Raw genomic sequence first — 19,191 nt, 5'->3', positions numbered from 1 at the left:
AGGTAAACATGTCAACAACTAGTCCACCTGCAGGTAAACATGTCAACAACTAGTCCACCTGCAGGTAAACATGTCAACAACTAGTCCACCTGCAGGTAAACATGTCAACAACTAGTCCACCTGCAGGTAAACATGTCAACAACTAGTCCACCTGCAGGTAAACATGTCAACAACTACTCCACCTGCAGGTAAACATGTCAACATCTAGTCCACCTACAGGTAAACATGTCAACAACTAGTCCACCTGCAGGTAAACATGTCAACAACTAGTCCACCTACAGGTAAACATGTCAACAACTAGTCCACCTGCAGGTAAACATGTCAACAACTAGTCCACCTGCAGGTAAACATGTCAACAACTAGTCCACCTGCAGGTAAACATGTCAACATCTAGTCCACCTGCAGGTAAACATGTCAACATCTAGTCCACCTGCAGGTAAACATGTCAACAACTAGTCCACCTGCAGGTAAACATGTCAACATCTAGTCCACCTGCAGGTAAACATGTCAACAACTAGTCCACCTGCAGGTAAACATGTCAACAACTAGTCCACCTGCAGGTAAACATGTCAACAACTAGTCCACCTGCAGGTAAACATGTCAACAACTAGTCCACCTGCAGGTCAACAACACACCCCTGACAGGGCATTCAGCATTCCCCTGTTGACACACTGATGTCAACATCAGCAGAGTTGGAGAAACTGGAGAGAACATGGCACATCCACCAGGCATGTTCAGGCATATTTAACAAGATACTTCATATACAGATACCTTTACACAATACATACAAAACATTGTTACCAATAACCCATTCTGGCTTCATGTACAGGGTAGAGGAGAGTGAGGCAATGGTAGTGACAGAGAGAGGGAGGAAAAGAGAGGGTGTGTGTGTGTGTGTGTGTGTGTGTGTGTGTGTGTGTGTGTGTGTGTGTGTGTGTGTGTGTGTGTGTGTGTGTGTGTGTGTGTGTGTGTGTGTGTGTGTGTGTGTGTGGTGTGTGTGTGTGTGGTGTGTGTGTGTGTGTGTGTGCAGCATCCAGGCTAGAGTGCGTGTATCAGATGAGTCTCTCCTCCTTGGGCAGGGGCAGGCCTGGTCTCTCAGCCCCCCGTGGTCCTGTCTGTTTGCTCTCCTCCGCACTGGGCCGATACATTCCCTCCATCCTTCTCTTCTTCCTGATCACACAGCCCATCAGGGCCAGGGCCAGACACAGCAGTAGGGCCAGACCTGGGACTAACACAGACCACACCCCCCACGACGGCCTTGGTAACGACAGCACCATGTTCATGACGACGGGCCCTGAGTCAGAGAGAGAGAGGAGGGGGATGAGAGAGAGAAGCAGGTACACAGGCAGACAGATACACAGACAATAGGTAGACGGATGTCTCACTCACCTGAGGGTTAGAGGTGACACTGCTGGTCTCTGCTCTCACATCTGGACCAATGGGGACACAGCAGCCAGACTGACAGTGAGGGGTGCCTGTCTCTAGAGAGACAGAGTGTTGGAGAGCATCAATGAGCCAGGCCATATCAGTGAATTCAGCCCCTTTGAGGCTGAAACAGTGTCTCTCAAAGGGGTCCAGAGACAATCTAAAACAGTGTCTCTAAACAGGGTCCAGAGACAGTCTGAAACAGTGTCTCTAAACCGGGTCCAGAGACAATCTGAAACAGTGTCTCTAAACCGGGTCCAGAGACAGTCTGAAACAGTGTCTCTAAACCGGGTCCAGAGACAGTCTGAAACAGTGTCTCTAAACCGGGTCCAGAGACAGTCTGAAACAGTGTCTCTAAACCGGGTCCAGAGACAGTCTGAAACAGTGTCTCTAAACCGGGTCCAGAGACAGTCTGAAACAGTGTCTCTAAACCGGGTCCAGAGACAATCTGAAACAGTGTCTCTAAACCGGGTCCAGAGACAGTCTGAAACAGTGTCTCTAAACCGGGTCCAGAGACAGTCTGAAACAGTGTCTCTAAACCGGGTCCAGAGACAGTCTGAAACAGTGTCTCTAAACCGGGTCCAGAGACAGTCTGAAACAGTGTCTCTAAACCGGGTCCAGAGACAATCTGAAACAGTGTCTCTAAACCGGGTCCAGAGACAGTATGAAACAGTGTCTCTAAACCGGGTCCAGAGACAGTCTGAAACAGTGTCTCTAAACCGGGTCCAGAGACAGTATGAAACAGTGTCTCTAAACCGGGTCCAGAGACAGTATGAAACAGTGTCTCTAAACCGGGTCCAGAGACAGTCTGAAACAGTGTCTCTCAACGGGGTCCAGAGACAGTCTGAAACAGTGTCTCTAAACCGGGTCCAGAGACAGTCTGAAACAGTGTCTCTCAACCGGGTCCAGAGACAGTCTGAAACAGTGTCTCTCAACGGGGTCCAGAGACAGTCTAAAACAGTGTCTCTAAACCGGGTCCAGAGACAGTCTGAAACAGTGTCTCTAAACCGGGTCCAGAGACAGTCTGAAACAGTGTCTCTAAACCGGGTCCAGAGACAGTCTGAAACAGTGTCTCTAAACCGGATCCAGAGACAGTCTGAAACAGTGTCTCTAAACCGGGTCCAGAGACAATCTGAAACAGTGTCTCTAAACCGGGTCCAGAGACAATCTGAAACAGTTTCTCTAAACCGGGTCCAGGGACAGTCTGAAACAGTGTCTCTAAACCGGGTCCAGAGACAGTCTGAAACAGTGTCTCTAAACCGGGTCCAGAGACAGTCTGAAACAGTGTCTCTCAACCGGGTCCAGAGACAGTCTGAAACAGTGTCTCTAAACCGGGTCCAGAGACAGTCTGAAACAGTGTCTCTCAACCGGGTCCAGAGACAGTCTGAAACAGTGTCTCTCAACGGGGTCCAGAGACAGTATGAAACAGGGTCTCTAAACCGGGTCCAGAGACAGTCTGAAACAGTGTCTCTAAACCGGGTCCAGAGACAGTCTGAAACAGTGTCTCTCAACAGGGTCCAGAGACAGTCTGAAACAGTGTCTCTAAACCGGGTCCAGAGACAGTCTGAAACAGTGTCTCTCAAAGCGGTCCAGAGACAGTCTGAAACAGTGTCTCTAAACCGGGTCCAAAGACAGTATGAAACAGTGTCTCTAAACCGGGTCCAGAGACAGTATGAAACAGTGTCTCTAAACCGGGTCCAGAGACAGTCTGAAACATTGTCTCTCAACCGGGTCCAGAGACAGTCTGAAACAGTGTCTCTCAACCGGGTCCAGAGACAGTCTGAAACAGTGTCTCTCAAAGCGGTCCAGAGACAGTCTGAAACAGTGTCTCTCAACCGGGTCCAGAGACTAGAGGTCGACCGATTAATCGGATTTGCCGATTAATTAGGGCCCATTTCAAGGTTTCATAACAATCGGTAATCGGCATTTTTAGACGCAGATTAAGGCTGATTACATTGCACTCCACGGGGAGCCTACGTGGCAGGCTGACTACCTGTTACGCGAGGGCAGCAAGGAGCCAAGGTAAGTTGCTAACTAGCATTAAACTTATCTTATAAAAAAACAATCAATCTTAACATAAATCACTAGTTAACTACAAATGGTTGATGATATTACTAGTTTATCTAGCTTGTCCTGCGTTGCATATAATCGATGCGGTGCCTGTTAATTTATCATCGAATCACAGCCTACTTCGACAAACGGGTGATTTAACGAGCACATTCACGAAAAAGCACTGTTGTTGCACCAATGTGTACCTAACCATAAACATCAACGCCTTTCTTAAAATGAAAACACAAGTATATATTTTTAAACCTGCATATTTAGTTAACATTGCCTGCTAACATGATTGTATTTTAACTAGGGAACTTGTGTCACTTCTCTTGCATTCTGGGAAAGCAGAGTCAGGGTATAGGCAGCCGTTTGGGCCGCCTGGCTCGTTGTGAACTGTGTGAAGACCATCTCTTCCTAACAACGACTGTAATTAATTTGCCAGAATTTGACATAATGATGACATAACATTGAAGGTTGTATAATGTAACAGCAATATTTAGACTTAGGGTTGCCGCTGTTCGATAAAATACGGAAAGGTTCCCGTATTTCACTGAAAGAATAAACGTTTTGTTTTCGAAATTATAGTTTCCGGATTTGACCATAAGGGTCGTATTTCTGTGTGTTTATTATATTCTAATTAAGTCTATGGTTTGTTAGAGCAGTCTGACAGAGCAGTCTGACTGAGCGGTGGTAGGCAGCAGCAGGCTCGTAAGCATTCCTTCAAACAGCACTTTCCTGCGTTTGCGATCAACTCTTCTCTGTGCTTCAAGCATTGCGCTGTTTATGACTTCAAGCCTATCAACTCCCGAGATTAGGCTGCCAAAGCTAAAGTGCCTATAAGAACATCCAATAGTCAAAGGTACATGAAATACAAATGGTATAGAGAGAAATAGTCCTATAATTCCTATAATAACTACAACCTAAAACTTCTTAACTGGGAATATTGAAGACTCATGTTAAAAGGAACCACCAGCTTTCATATGTTCTCATGTTCTGAGCAAGGAACTTAAACGTTAGCTTTTTTACATGGTACATATTGCACTTTTACTTTCTTCTCCAACACTTTGTTTTTGCATTATTTAAACCAAATTGAACACGTTTCATTATTTATTTGAGACTAAATTGATTTTATTTATGTATTATATTAAGTTAAAATAAAAGTGTTCATTCAGTATTGTTGTAATTGTCTTCATTACAAATATATATAGGGTGCCACTTGGGACACACCCCCAGTCAGAGATGAAACAGCACAAACACAGTGTTGGAGAGTCTGAACATTCCTAGCGGTGAGATCGTTAATGATCTGCTCTGGGTAAACAATAGTACACTGATCAACACTACACTGAAACCACGAGTTGCACAACATAGAGGAAACGCACCGTATTTACTTTACTGTCCAAACAACCATTCCTAAACAGCCACCGTGTGACTAGAATCTGAATACGGAATAATGAAATGCATTATCAAGTAAGTTGAAGCAACTAATAAACTCTAGGACTAGACCCATTTAAAAAACGACCGATTCTTGATGCTTTATTTTAAAATCTGCTCAAACTGCAAATTACCATTCCATTGTACGGATCGCCTGTCAAAGTAACTATTTTAACTAAACTAATATTTGAATTCAGAGCGAAACCCAGCCACATACATACGTCATTTCAAAGCGCCGATAGAAGGAATGTCTGCCCAGCTGTTGGAATGCGACCGAGCCTGCAACACCTGTTTTCAGATGCATCAATTCTAACGCGTTGCAGTTACAAAGAAATAAAACCATCCCAAAACGGTCTAAACACGGCTTTCAGCATTCGAAGCTTATCAAGCTAAAGTTCCACTACTAAAACTAACCTAGGCCTACTTTAACTACTTGTCAATAACACTGCCGACACTATCAAGTCTGTACTACTATACGGACCTATCAAACAACACTGGCGATTGTTTCATTTAGGTGTTTTCCATGGACTTACCTGCTGATTACAATGAGCTATTTTCCGAAGTCAGTGGGCGGTATGAAACAGTAGTCCTCTTTGTGTAGACTGGCGATGTTCGAGGGCTACTTAGGAGATTTCGTGATTATCTTTAAAACTACATTCACGGTGTCAGCCCGGTAACTTCTCTACGACGCTCACCATAGCGTACCTGTCCATATGCAAATGAGGACAGTTGTCACATGTAGCGCAAGAGCCAATCAGTACCTAGTACCTACTACCAAATGATCGCCTGTCTCTGTCTCACTCGCTCATACACACACACACACCGTTGTGGAGGAAAAAACAGGCCTTCTGTAGTCTACATCTTTAACAAATAGTGTAAAACAGTGTCAGGGGGCTCTGGTCAAAACGAGTGCATTGTCTAAGTAACAGGGCGCTGACTAAAGGTAGACACCGTCTGTGAGTTCTATGCAGTTGCATAACTCATTGTAGCCTAATACAGAGGGAGTATGGACTGGAGAGGAGTTTTACCTTTTAGGATTCGGGAATATACTCTGGTAGAAACTGACCCGTCAATTCTGTACACAGTGACTGTCTGCCTAATTCAGCTGTAAGTATTGTTATGAAACAGGCAGGGAGTGCGGCTGGGACAGTCTATGTTCTGGCCCCAAGCCCAGCGCGCCATCGATTGTGAAACACAAGTATGCTCAAGTGGCAGAGTCAATATCAGCGTTTATAAACCAGGGTCGCTACAATATACACACATACAGACAGGGGGAGAACGGCTCGGCCGGGACAGAGCAGACGGAACGGCATCAAACACCTGGAAACCATGGAAACCATGGATTTGATACCATTCCACTGATTCCGCTCCAGCCATTACCACGAGCCCGTTCTCCCCAATTAAGGTGCCACCAACCCCCTGTGACACACCCACACACACAAGCTGGTCTTTATTTAAGTCACAATCCTGAGTTTGTGTTTCAGCAGAGTGCAACATCATCAGCTAATAGACATGAACCACTCTCCTCAACTCATTGTTTAGTCATTTTGTTAATTGTGCAGCGTTTATGCTGCTAGTACTGGAGGCCTACTTTCTGCAAAATCTCAATCTGAACTATTCCCTCCCGTCACTAGATGGCAGCGTAAGGTTTCTCGTTCAACCATCCTCAGTTATACAGCCGGAAGAGAGAAGAAGAAACGTTGCTGGATTTCGTGACGTTCCGAGGACCATTTCCGAACACACTGGCGGGAGTGCGAATGTTATCCTCTAGCTACAAAATAACCGAAAACTACAAACAAAAAACCTGCCAAAGCAAGGTTTTGTTTAATTTATTTTGAAAACGAATCTACCAAGCAGGTGTTATATTGCAAGCAATTGAAATTGACAAAGTTTGCAGGAGAGAAGACGGTAACAACCATCAGAAGGACGCCATACACGTAAATCTTTAGTCAAAGAGACTGAATTGTTAACGTTGGCTAGTTTATTATTTTCCGTCCTGCCTTTATCTGCAACGTCAAGGGAGATAAACGAGCTAAATTCGATACATTTTCAAATTATTAATCTGCTACGTTTTCAAGACTACTGAAAAGAAATGGCTAAAGTTCAAGTGTTGAATGTCGCTGTGTTGGACAACCCAAGCCCTTTTGGGAACCCGTTTCAGTTCGAGATTACGTTCGAATGCATGGAGGATTTACCGGAGGGTGAGTGGTAACGTTATTCAGCTGCTAACTTGTTTTTTTTGTGTAAAATCTAGCAAACGTATGTAGATTACTAACGATAGTATTATTGTGTAATTATAATGTTGCTTACCGTTGCCTTTTAGGTGCAACAACAATTTACTTAAATGTATCTTTCAATTAACTTTACATGTATATGTTTATAGCTAACTACTTAGATAAATTCAAATATGTTGGTATTGTTTGAGTAAATCAGCTATTTGTGTTGACACTTCATCAGAATTTGGCGCCCGCGCGTATTGTTCGCGTTTCCGGTCCTTCTCTGACATCTGGGTGGACTCGAGCCGATTGGTGCGCTGACAGAGTACCATGTCAGACAGTGGAACTACTTACGAATAAATTGCGGGAAAAACGTATTTCTTCTCCTAGGTCATTTTTATAACCGATAAATAGCTATTTCCACTAACAAGAAGAAACCTATCATGCCCGCATTAAAGTGGAGGTGGTGGGACAACACTTAATGAGTGGTTGTGTCGGAAATAGCATTCTATTCCCTATATAGTGTAGTCTCTGAGCTTTATGGGACCTGGTCACAAATAGTGCACTAGTGAATAGATGGGTTTTAAACGTAGTGTGTGTGTGGTAAACTTAAATTAAAATCAAATTGTATTTGTCACATCTGCCCAAAACAACAGGTGTAGACCCGGCTCGCAACAATGTGTGACCCGGCTCGCAACAATGTGTGACCCGGCTCGCAACAATGTGTGACCCGGCTCGCAACAATGTGTGACCCGGCTCGCAACAATGTGTGACCCGGCTCGCAACAATGTGTGACCCGGCTCGCAACAATGTGTGACCCGGCTCGCAACAATGTGTGACCCGGCTCGGAACAATGTGTGACCCGGCTCGCAACAATGTGTGACCCGGCTCGCAACAATGTGTGACCCGGCTCGGAACAATGTGTGACCCGGCTCGGAACAATGTGTGACCCGGCTCGGAACAATGTGTGACCCGGCTCGGAACAATGTGTGGCCCGGCTCGGAACAATGTGTGGCCCGGCTCGGAACAATGTGTGACCCGGCTCGGAACATTGGGTCCTTTTCTTCCCAGCAACACCTTTAGGTCTCCCTTCCAGATGACCTCCTGGATGTTTAGACTGTTGGGCCTTTTAAAGCAGGCCTTCAGACTCCTCATTTCTGGCTGACCTACCCTTCCTCCAAGACTTTGATTTGTTGATTTTATATGGTTATTTATTTATGTATATATATATATATATATATATATATATATATATTATACACATTTATTTTTATGCGCTTTTATGCATTTTTGTATAATGAAAAGCATTTAACCATTTAAAAATATATATTATTATTATTAGACTTACTTACTGCCCATTTCCCAGTAATGCAGTTAAAAAGTAAGAACAATTTCCAAAAAAGGATATAGTAGCACAATAAAATAAAACATAACAAGACTATATACTAGGAGTATCTTTACCGAGTCAATGTGCAGGGGTACGAGGTAGTTGAGGTAATTTATAATAATAATAATAAACAGAGTAGCTGTGCGTGCGTTGGAGTGTCAGTGTAGCATGTGTGTTGGTGGAGTCCATTGAGTGTGTTGGTAGAGTCCATTGAGTGTGTTGGTAGAGTCCATTGAGTGTGTTGGTAGAGTCCATTGAGTGCATAGAGCCGGTGCAAGAGTCTCAGTGCAATTAAAAGTGGGGTCAATGTAAATATTCAGTGTAGCCATGTGATTAACTGTTCAGCAGACTTATGGCTCAGGGGTAGAAGCTGTTCAGGTGCCTTATGGCTCAGGGGTAGAAGCTGTTCAGGTGCCTTTTGGATCTAGACTTGCCGTGCGTTAGCAGAGAGAACTGGGTGGCTGGAGTCTTTGACCATTTTTAGGGCCTTCCTCTGACACCGCCTGGTATAGAGGTCCTGGATGGCAGTGAATTCGGCCCCAGTGATGTACTGGTCCTTACGCACTACCCTCTGTAGCGCCTTGCGGCCGGATGCCAAGCAGTTGCCATACCAAGCAGTTGCCATACCAAGCAGTTGCCATACCAAGCAGTTGTCATACCAAGCAGTTGTCATACCAAGCAGTTGTCATACCAAGCAGTTGCCATACCAAGCAGTTGCCATACCAAGCAGTTGCCATACCAAGCAGTTGCCATACCAAGCAGTTGCCATACCAAGCAGTTGTCATACCAAGCAGTTGTCATACCAAGCAGTTGTCATACCAAGCAGTTGCCATGCCAAGCAGTTGCCATGCCAAGCAGTTGCCATGCCAAGCAGTTGCCATGCCAAGCAGTTGCCATACCAAGCAGTTGCCATACCAAGCAGTTGCCATGCCAAGCAGTTGCCATGCCAAGCAGTTGCCATGCCAAGCAGTTGCCCTACCAAGCAGTTGCCCTACCAAGCAGTTGCCCTACCAAGCAGTTGCCATACCAAGCAGTTGTCATACCAAGCAGTTGCCATACCAAGCAGTTGCCATACCAAGCGGAGACGCAGCCAGTCAAGATGCTCTCAATGGTGCAGCTGTAGAAGTGTTAGAGGATCTGAGGGCCCAAGCCACATCTTTTCAGCCTCCTGAGGGGGAAGTGGCTTTGTCGTGCCCTCTTCACAACTGTGTTGGTGTGTTTGGACCATGATAGGTCCTTAGTGATGTAGACACAGGAACTTGAAGCATTTCCTGTAGTCCACAATCATCTCCTTTGTCTTGCTGACGTTGAGGGAGAGGTTGTTGTCCTGGCACCACACTGCCAGGTCTTTAACCTCCTCCCTATAGGTTGTCTCGTCGTTGGTCTCAGGCCTACCACCGTCGTGTCGCTGGGAAACTTAATTATGGTGTTGGAGTCGTGAGGCCATGCAGCCATGGGTGAACAGGGAGTACAGGAGGGGACTGAGCACGCACCCCTGAGGGGACCCCGTGTTGAGGATCAGCATGGCGGATGTGTTGTTACCTACCCTTACCATCTGGGGGTTGCCTGTCAGGAAGTCCAGGATCCAGTTGCAGAGGGAGGTGTTTAATCCCAGGGTCCTTAGCTTAGTGATGAGCTTTGAGGGCACTATGGTGTTGAACGCTGAGCTGTAGTCAATTAACAGCATTCTCACGTAGGTGTTTCTTTTGTCCAGGTGGAAAAGGACAGTGTGGAGTGCAATAGAGATTGCATCATCTGTGGCTCTGTTGGGCCGGTATGTGAATTGGAGTGGGTCCAGGGTGTCTGGCATGACGGTGTTGTTGTGAGCCATGTCCAGCCTTTCAAAGCACTTCATGGCTACAGATGTGAGTGCTACGGGGCGATAGTCATTTATGCAGGTTACCTTAGTGTTCTAGGGAACAGGGACTATGGTGGTCTGCTTGAAACATGTAGGTATTACAGACTGGGTCAGGGAAGTTAATGTGTATGTGTGTGTGTCTGTGTGTGTGTGTGTGTGTGTGTGTTTAGACCTGGAGTGGAAGATCATCTATGTGGGCTCAGCAGAGAGTGAGGAGTATGATCAGACTCTGGACTCAGTTCTGGTCGGACCGGTACCGGCAGGCAGACACATGTTTGTGTTCCAGGTGAGACACACTGAGTGACTGATACACACACCCCTCCATCTCTCTCTATAGTTCTCTCCTCCCTCTATCTCTTTCTTCTCCTCCCACCTCTCCTTCCTCTCATCAGATCATCTCTTTATCTTCCCACCCTCTTTTCTCTCCTCTTCTCCTCCCTTTCTCCCTCTCATCACCCCATCTCTCTCTCCTCCAGGCGGATGCCCCCAACACCGGGCTGATTCCTGAGAGTGATGCTGTGGGGGTAACCGTGGCGCTCATCACCTGCACCTACAACGGACAGGAGTTCATCCGTATCGGTTACTATGTCAACAATGAATACACCGACCCAGAGCTCCGAGAGAACCCACCGGTCAAACCAGCCTACACACAGGTAATGCACACACACACACACACACACACACACCAAACTACACACAGGTAATACACACTGATACACACACACCAGACTACACACAGGTAATGCACACACACACACACACCAGACTACACACAGGTAATGCACACACACACACACACCAGACTACACACAGGTAATGCACACACACACACACACCAGACTACACACAGGTAATGCACACACACACACACACCAGACTACACACAGGTAATGCACACACACACACACACCAGACTACACACAGGTAATACACACTGATACACACACACCAGCCTACACACAGGTAATGCACACACACACACACACCAGACTACACACAGGTAATACACACTGATACACACACACCAGCCTACACACAGGTAATACACACTGATACACACACACCAGACTACACACAGGTAATACACACTGATACACACACACCAGACTACACACAGGTAATACACACTGATACACACACACCAGACTACACACAGGTAATGCACACACACACACACACCAGACTACACACAGGTAATGCACACACACACACACACACCAGACTACACACAGGTAATACACACTGATACACACACACCAGACTACACACAGGTAATGCACACACACACACACACCAGACTACACACAGGTAATACACACTGATACACACACACCAGACTACACACAGGTAATACACACTGATACACACACACCAGACTACACACAGGTAATACACACTGATACACACACACCAGACTACACACAGGTAATACACACTGATACACACACACCAGACTACACACAGGTAATACACACTGATACACACACACCAGACTACACACAGGTAATACACACTGATACACACACACCAGACTACACACAGGTAATACACACTGATACACACACACCAGACTACACACAGGTAATACACACTGATACACACACACCAGACTACACACAGGTAATACACACTGATACACACACACCAGACTACACACAGGTAATACACACTGATACACACACACCAGACTACACACAGGTAATACACACTGATACACACACACCAGACTACACACAGGTAATACACACTGATACACACACACCAGACTACACACAGGTAATACACACTGATACACACACACCAGACTACACACAGGTAATACACACTGATACACACACACCAGACTACACACAGGTAATACACACTGATACACACACACCAGACTACACACAGGTAATACACACTGATACACACACACCAGACTACACACAGGTAATACACACTGATACACACACACCAGACTACACACAGGTAATACACACTGATACACACACACCAGACTACACACAGGTAATACACACTGATACACACACACCAGACTACACACAGGTAATACACACTGATACACACACACCAGACTACACACAGGTAATACACACTGATACACACACACCAGACTACACACAGGTAATACACACTGATACACACACACCAGACTACACACAGGTAATACACACTGATACACACACACCAGACTACACACAGGTAATACACACTGATACACACACACCAGACTACACACAGGTAATACACACTGATACACACACACCAGACTACACACAGGTAATAAACACACACACACACGCCAGACTACACACAGGTAATACACACTGATACACACACACACCAGACTACACACAGGTAATAAACACACACACGCCAGACTACACACAGGTAATACACACTGATACACACACACCAGACTACACACAGGTAATACACACTGATACACACACACCAGACTACACACAGGTAATGCACACACACACACACACCAGACTACACACAGGTAATGCACACACACACACACCAGACTACACACAGGTAATGCACACACACACACACACCAGACTACACACAGGTAATAAACACACACACGCCAGACTACACACAGGTAATACACACTGATACACACACACCAGACTACACACAGGTAATACACACTGATACACACACACCAGACTACACACAGGTAATAAACACACACACGCCAGACTACACACAGGTAATACACACTGATACACACACACCAGACTACACACAGGTAATACACACTGATACACACACACCAGACTACACACAGGTAATGCACACACACACACACACCAGACTACACACAGGTAATGCACACACACACACACCAGACTACACACAGGTAATGCACACACACACACACACCAGACTACACACAGGTAATAAACACACACACGCCAGACTACACACAGGTAATACACACTGATACACACACACCAGACTACACACAGGTAATACACACTGATACACACACACCAGACTACACACAGGTAATGCACACACACACACACACCAGACTACACACAGGTAATGCACACACACACACACACCAGACTACACACAGGTAATGCACACACACACACACACCAGACTACACACAGGTAATGCACACACACACACACACCAGACTACACACAGGTAATGCACACACACACACACACCAGACTACACACAGGTAATGCACACACACACACACACCAGACTACACACAGGTAATACACACTGATACACACACACCAGACTACACACAGGTAATACACACTGATACACACACACCAGACTACACACAGGTAATACACACACACACACACACACCAGACTACACACAGGTAATGCACACTGATACACACACACCAGACTACACACAGGTAATGCACACACACACACACACCAGACTACACACAGGTAATACACACTGATACACACACACCAGACTACACACAGGTAATACACACTGATACACACACACCAGACTACACACAGGTAATACACACTGATACACACACACCAGACTACACACAGGTAATACACACTGATACACACACACCAGACTACACACAGGTAATACACACTGATACACACACACCAGACTACACACAGGTAATACACACTGATACACACACACCAGACTACACACAGGTAATACACACTGATACACACACACCAGACTACACACAGGTAATACACACTGATACACACACACCAGACTACACACAGGTAATACACACTGATACACACACACCAGACTACACACAGGTAATACACACTGATACACACACACCAGACTACACACAGGTAATACACACTGATACACACACACCAGACTACACACAGGTAATACACACTGATACACACACACCAGACTACACACAGGTAATACACACTGATACACACACACCAGACTACACACAGGTAATACACACTGATACACACACACCAGACTACACACAGGTAATACACACTGATACACACACACCAGACTACACACAGGTAATACACACTGATACACACACACCAGACTACACACAGGTAATACACACTGATACACACACACCAGACTACACACAGGTAATACACACTGATACACACACACCAGACTACACACAGGTAATACACACTGATACACACACACCAGACTACACACAGGTAATACACACTGATACACACACACCAGACTACACACAGGTAATACACACTGATACACACACACCAGACTACACACAGGTAATACACACTGATACACACACACCAGACTACACACAGGTAATACACACTGATACACACACACCAGACTACACACAGGTAATACACACTGATACACACACACCAGACTACACACAGGTAATACACACTGATACACACACACCAGACTACACACAGGTAATACACACTGATACACACACACCAGACTACACACAGGTAATACACACTGATACACACACACCAGACTACACACAGGTAATACACACTGATACACACACACCAGACTACACACAGGTAATACACACTGATACACACACACCAGACTACACACAGGTAATACACACTGATACACACACACCAGACTACACACAGGTAATACACACTGATACACACACACCAGACTACACACAGGTAATACACACTGATACACACACACCAGACTACACACAGGTAATACACACTGATACACACACACCAGACTACACACAGGTAATACACACTGATACACACACACCAGACTACACACAGGTAATACACACTGATACACACACACCAGACTACACACAGGTAATACACACTGATACACACACACCAGACTACACACAGGTAATACACACTGATACACACACGCCAGACTACACACAGGTAATACACACTGATACACACACGCCAGACTACACACAGGTAATAAACACACTGATACACACACACCAGACTACACACAGGTAATACACACACACACGCCAGACTACACACAGGTAATACACACTGATACACACACACACCAGACTACACACAGGTAATAAACACACACACGCCAGACTACACACAGGTAATACACACTGATACACACACACCAGACTACACACAGGTAATAAACACACACACGCCAGACTACACACAGGTAATACACACTGATACACACACACCAGACTACACACAGGTAATAAACACACACACGCCAGACTACACACAGGTAATACACACTGATACACACACACCAGACTACACACAGGTAATACACACTGATACACACACACCAGACTACACACAGGTAATACATACTGATACACACACACCAGACTACACACAGGTAATACATACTGATACACACACACCAGACTACACACAGGTAATACACACGATGATACACACACACACCAGACTACACTCAGGTAATACACACTGATACACACACACCAGACTACACACAGGTAATACACACTGATACACACACACCAGACTACACACAGGTAATACACACTGATACACACACACTAGACTACACACAGGTAATACACACTGATACACACACACCAGACTACACACAGGTAATAAACACACACACGCCAGACTACACACAGGTAATACACACTGATACACACACACCAGACTACACACAGGTAATACACACTGATACACACACACCAGACTACACACAGGTAATACACACTGATACACACACACCAGACTACACACAGGTAATACATACTGATACACACACACCAGACTACACACAGGTAATACATACTGATACACACACACCAGACTACACACAGGTAATACACACTGATACACACACGCCAGACTACACACAGGTAATACACACTGATACACACACGCCAGACTACACACAGGTAATACACACGATGATACACACACACACCAGACTACACTCAGGTAATACACACTGATACACACACGCCAGACTACACACAGGTAATACACACTGATACACACACACCAGACTACACACAGGTAATACACACTGATACACACACACCAGACTACACACAGGTAATACACACTGATACACACACACTAGACTACACACAGGTAATACACACTGATACACACACACCAGACTACACACAGGTAATACACACTGATACACACACACCAGACTACACACAGGTAATAAACACACACACGCCAGACTACACACAGGTAATACACACTGATACACACACACACCAGACTACACACAGGTAATAAACACACACACGCCAGACTACACACAGGTAATACACACTGATACACACACACCAGACTACACACAGGTAATACACACTGATACACACACACCAGACTACACACAGGTAATACACACTGATACACACACACCAGACTACACACAGGTAATACACACTGATACACACACACCAGACTACACACAGGTAATACACACTGATACACACACACCAGACTACACACAGGTAATACACACTGATACACACACACCAGACTACACACAGGTAATACACACTGATACACACAGGTAATACACACTGATACACACACACCAGACTACACACAGGTAATACACACTGATACACACACACCAGACTACACACAGGTAATACACACTGATACACACACACCAGACTACACACAGGTAATACACACTGATACACACACACCAGACTACACACAGGTAATACACACTGATACACACACACCAGACTACACACAGGTAATACACACTGATACACACACACCAGACTACACACAGGTAATACACACTGATACACACACACCAGACTACACACAGGTAATACACACTGATACACACAGGTAATACACACTGATACACACACACCAGACTACACACAGGTAATACACACTGATACACACACACCAGACTACACACAGGTAATACACACTGATACACACACACCAGACTACACACAGGTAATACACACGATGATACACATACCAAAAAATCACAAAACATGAAAAATCAACGTGATGCAAAACAGGAAATGATTGTTGTAAAGGAATCGGTTCTTGTGAAGGATTCTCGCCACAGTTTGAAATCGGAAATAGACTATTTTTGGAATGGACTCCCAGCCTTGATCCCGTACCATAACCCTCCCCGTAACCCCCTCCTCCAGCTGCAGAGGAACATCCTGGCCTCTAACCCCCGTGTGACCCGGTTCCATATCAACTGGGACGGCTGTTCAGACCGGATGGAGGACAGTGAGAACGTAGACCCCTCCCCCAACAGCAGCAGCAGCAGCAGCGTGGTGCCCTCCTCCTGTTTAGCTGGCAAGGCGTTATCTGTAGGACTGATGTCTGGTAACTCTATGGACTGTCTGTAGAACACAGCCACCCCACCAGCATTGCCTTGCCACGTTCTACTCCAGCAGTGGCCAGTCTTTGGCAGGAAGGTTGAGTCCCTGTAATAAAGCAGCTGTACTGTAGGGTATACGGTCTCCCTCCTTCACACAGCAACACCTCTCTCTGTCTCTGTCTCCACTGGCACCCTATTCCCTCCATAGAGCACCTCCTTTTTAAACAGGGCCCTCTGCTCCAATGTAGTTTACTATCAAGGAACAGGGTGCCATGTCAGACTCCTGATCCAAAAAGTCCTTTCCAACCGATCCCCGATCTGGGATTACTTCCCGGAAGGTAGGCCTCTAGAGGGCGACAGATGTCTAGGAAAAAGCCTCACCCTACAGGGCGACTCCAGGACTGTTCAGGCCTCAATTCCATTTCCATTCAGGAAGTACTCTAACTCCAATTCACATCAAGGCTTTTCAATGAAGAAAAATGTAGAATTGGAATTTGTTTTACTTACCGAATAGAATGTAAAAGGACTTGATCCCAAACCTGGTTATGTGTCCCAAATGTCAGTCTGTTCCCTACATAGTGCACTACTTTTGACTAGAGTTGTCCGGGGCCCATAGGGCTGTTGTCAGAAGTAGGGCACTATGTAGGGGGTAGGGTACCATTTGGGAGGCAACATGTGTTGTAGTTGGGTTGGGGGAGGGGTTTGTTTATGTCAATCATGTGACTGTTGTTATTTTACTGTATATACCTTTGATTCATTAGCGCTTAAGAGATGTCATGGTTTGTTTTGTATTTTGTTTTGCATTGTAATATTTGTGACAATGAAAGTAATAATAATAAACGTGTTGTTTTTAAAAGGTGTGTAGTGAGTGTATTGTAAATACTGTGTGTATTGTAAATACTGTGTGTATTGTAAATACTGTGTTATGTTTTCAACTGGAGAGGTTACATCACTGAGAAGGTGAGTGGGGGAGTAGGGGGGAGTGTGGAGAGGGGAGATTAGGAGGGGTGGAGAAGAGAGGCTTGCTAGAAGCTGTGAGCCTGACTGCTTCTCCCTCGCTGTGTTTCATTCATAAAATGCAGCAGGAGGAAGAGCTTCTCCACCATTTCACTATGAGACTTGCCTCATGTTGCTAAGCAACTGCATCGGAGGGGGGTGGGGGCTCTGCTCATTCTTAACCCTCTTGAATGAACCATTCCTCCATCCCAATGTTCAGTGATCCTGTCTCTTCTCCATCTGCACCCCCTCCATTCCTCCATCCCAATGTTCAGTGATCCTGTCTCTTGTCTGTCTGCACCCCCTCCATTCCTCCATCCCAATGTTCAGTGATCCTGTCTCTTCTCCATCTGCACCCCCTCCATTCCTCCATCCCAATGTTCAGTGATCCTGTCTCTTCTCCATCTGCACCCCCTCCATTCCTCCATCCCAATGTTCAGTGATCCTGTCTCTTCTCCATCTGCACCCCCTCCATTCCTCCATCCCAATGTTCAGTGATCCTGTCTCTTGTCCCTCT

General features: G+C 45.5%; 1 protein-coding gene across 1 annotated transcript; it reads left to right on the top strand.

The window, feature by feature from the left end:
• Positions 1 to 6,596: 6,596 nt before the first annotated feature.
• LOC129843340 (histone chaperone asf1b-B-like) lies at positions 6,597 to 18,536 on the top strand. The gene is made up of 4 exons (XM_055911981.1): positions 6,597 to 7,109; positions 10,540 to 10,655; positions 10,846 to 11,022; positions 17,500 to 18,536. Exons 1-4 carry the CDS (start codon positions 7,001 to 7,003, stop codon positions 17,704 to 17,706), a joined length of 609 nt encoding a protein of 202 aa, XP_055767956.1. The 5' UTR covers positions 6,597 to 7,000; the 3' UTR covers positions 17,707 to 18,536.
• The last annotated feature ends 655 nt before the right edge of the window (positions 18,537 to 19,191 follow it).

This window comes from Salvelinus fontinalis, unplaced genomic scaffold, assembly GCF_029448725.1.
Source record: "Salvelinus fontinalis isolate EN_2023a unplaced genomic scaffold, ASM2944872v1 scaffold_0120, whole genome shotgun sequence".
NCBI classification, from domain to species: domain Eukaryota; kingdom Metazoa; phylum Chordata; class Actinopteri; order Salmoniformes; family Salmonidae; genus Salvelinus; species Salvelinus fontinalis.
This window is presented reverse-complemented; position numbering and strand designations above follow the sequence as displayed.

What these genes read in the sequence shown, in the direction of transcription:
- LOC129843340 (XM_055911981.1), top strand. Translation starts at nt 7,001, where the DNA reads ATGGCTAAAGTTCAAGTGTTGAATGTCGCTGTGTTGGACAACCCAAGC. An exon ending in CATGGAGGATTTACCGGAGG is followed by an intron (nt 7,110 to 10,539) that starts GTGAGTGGTAAC and finishes GTGTGTGTTTAG; the next exon opens with ACCTGGAGTGGAAGATCATC. An exon ending in GACACATGTTTGTGTTCCAG is followed by an intron (nt 10,656 to 10,845) that starts GTGAGACACACT and finishes TCTCTCCTCCAG; the next exon opens with GCGGATGCCCCCAACACCGG.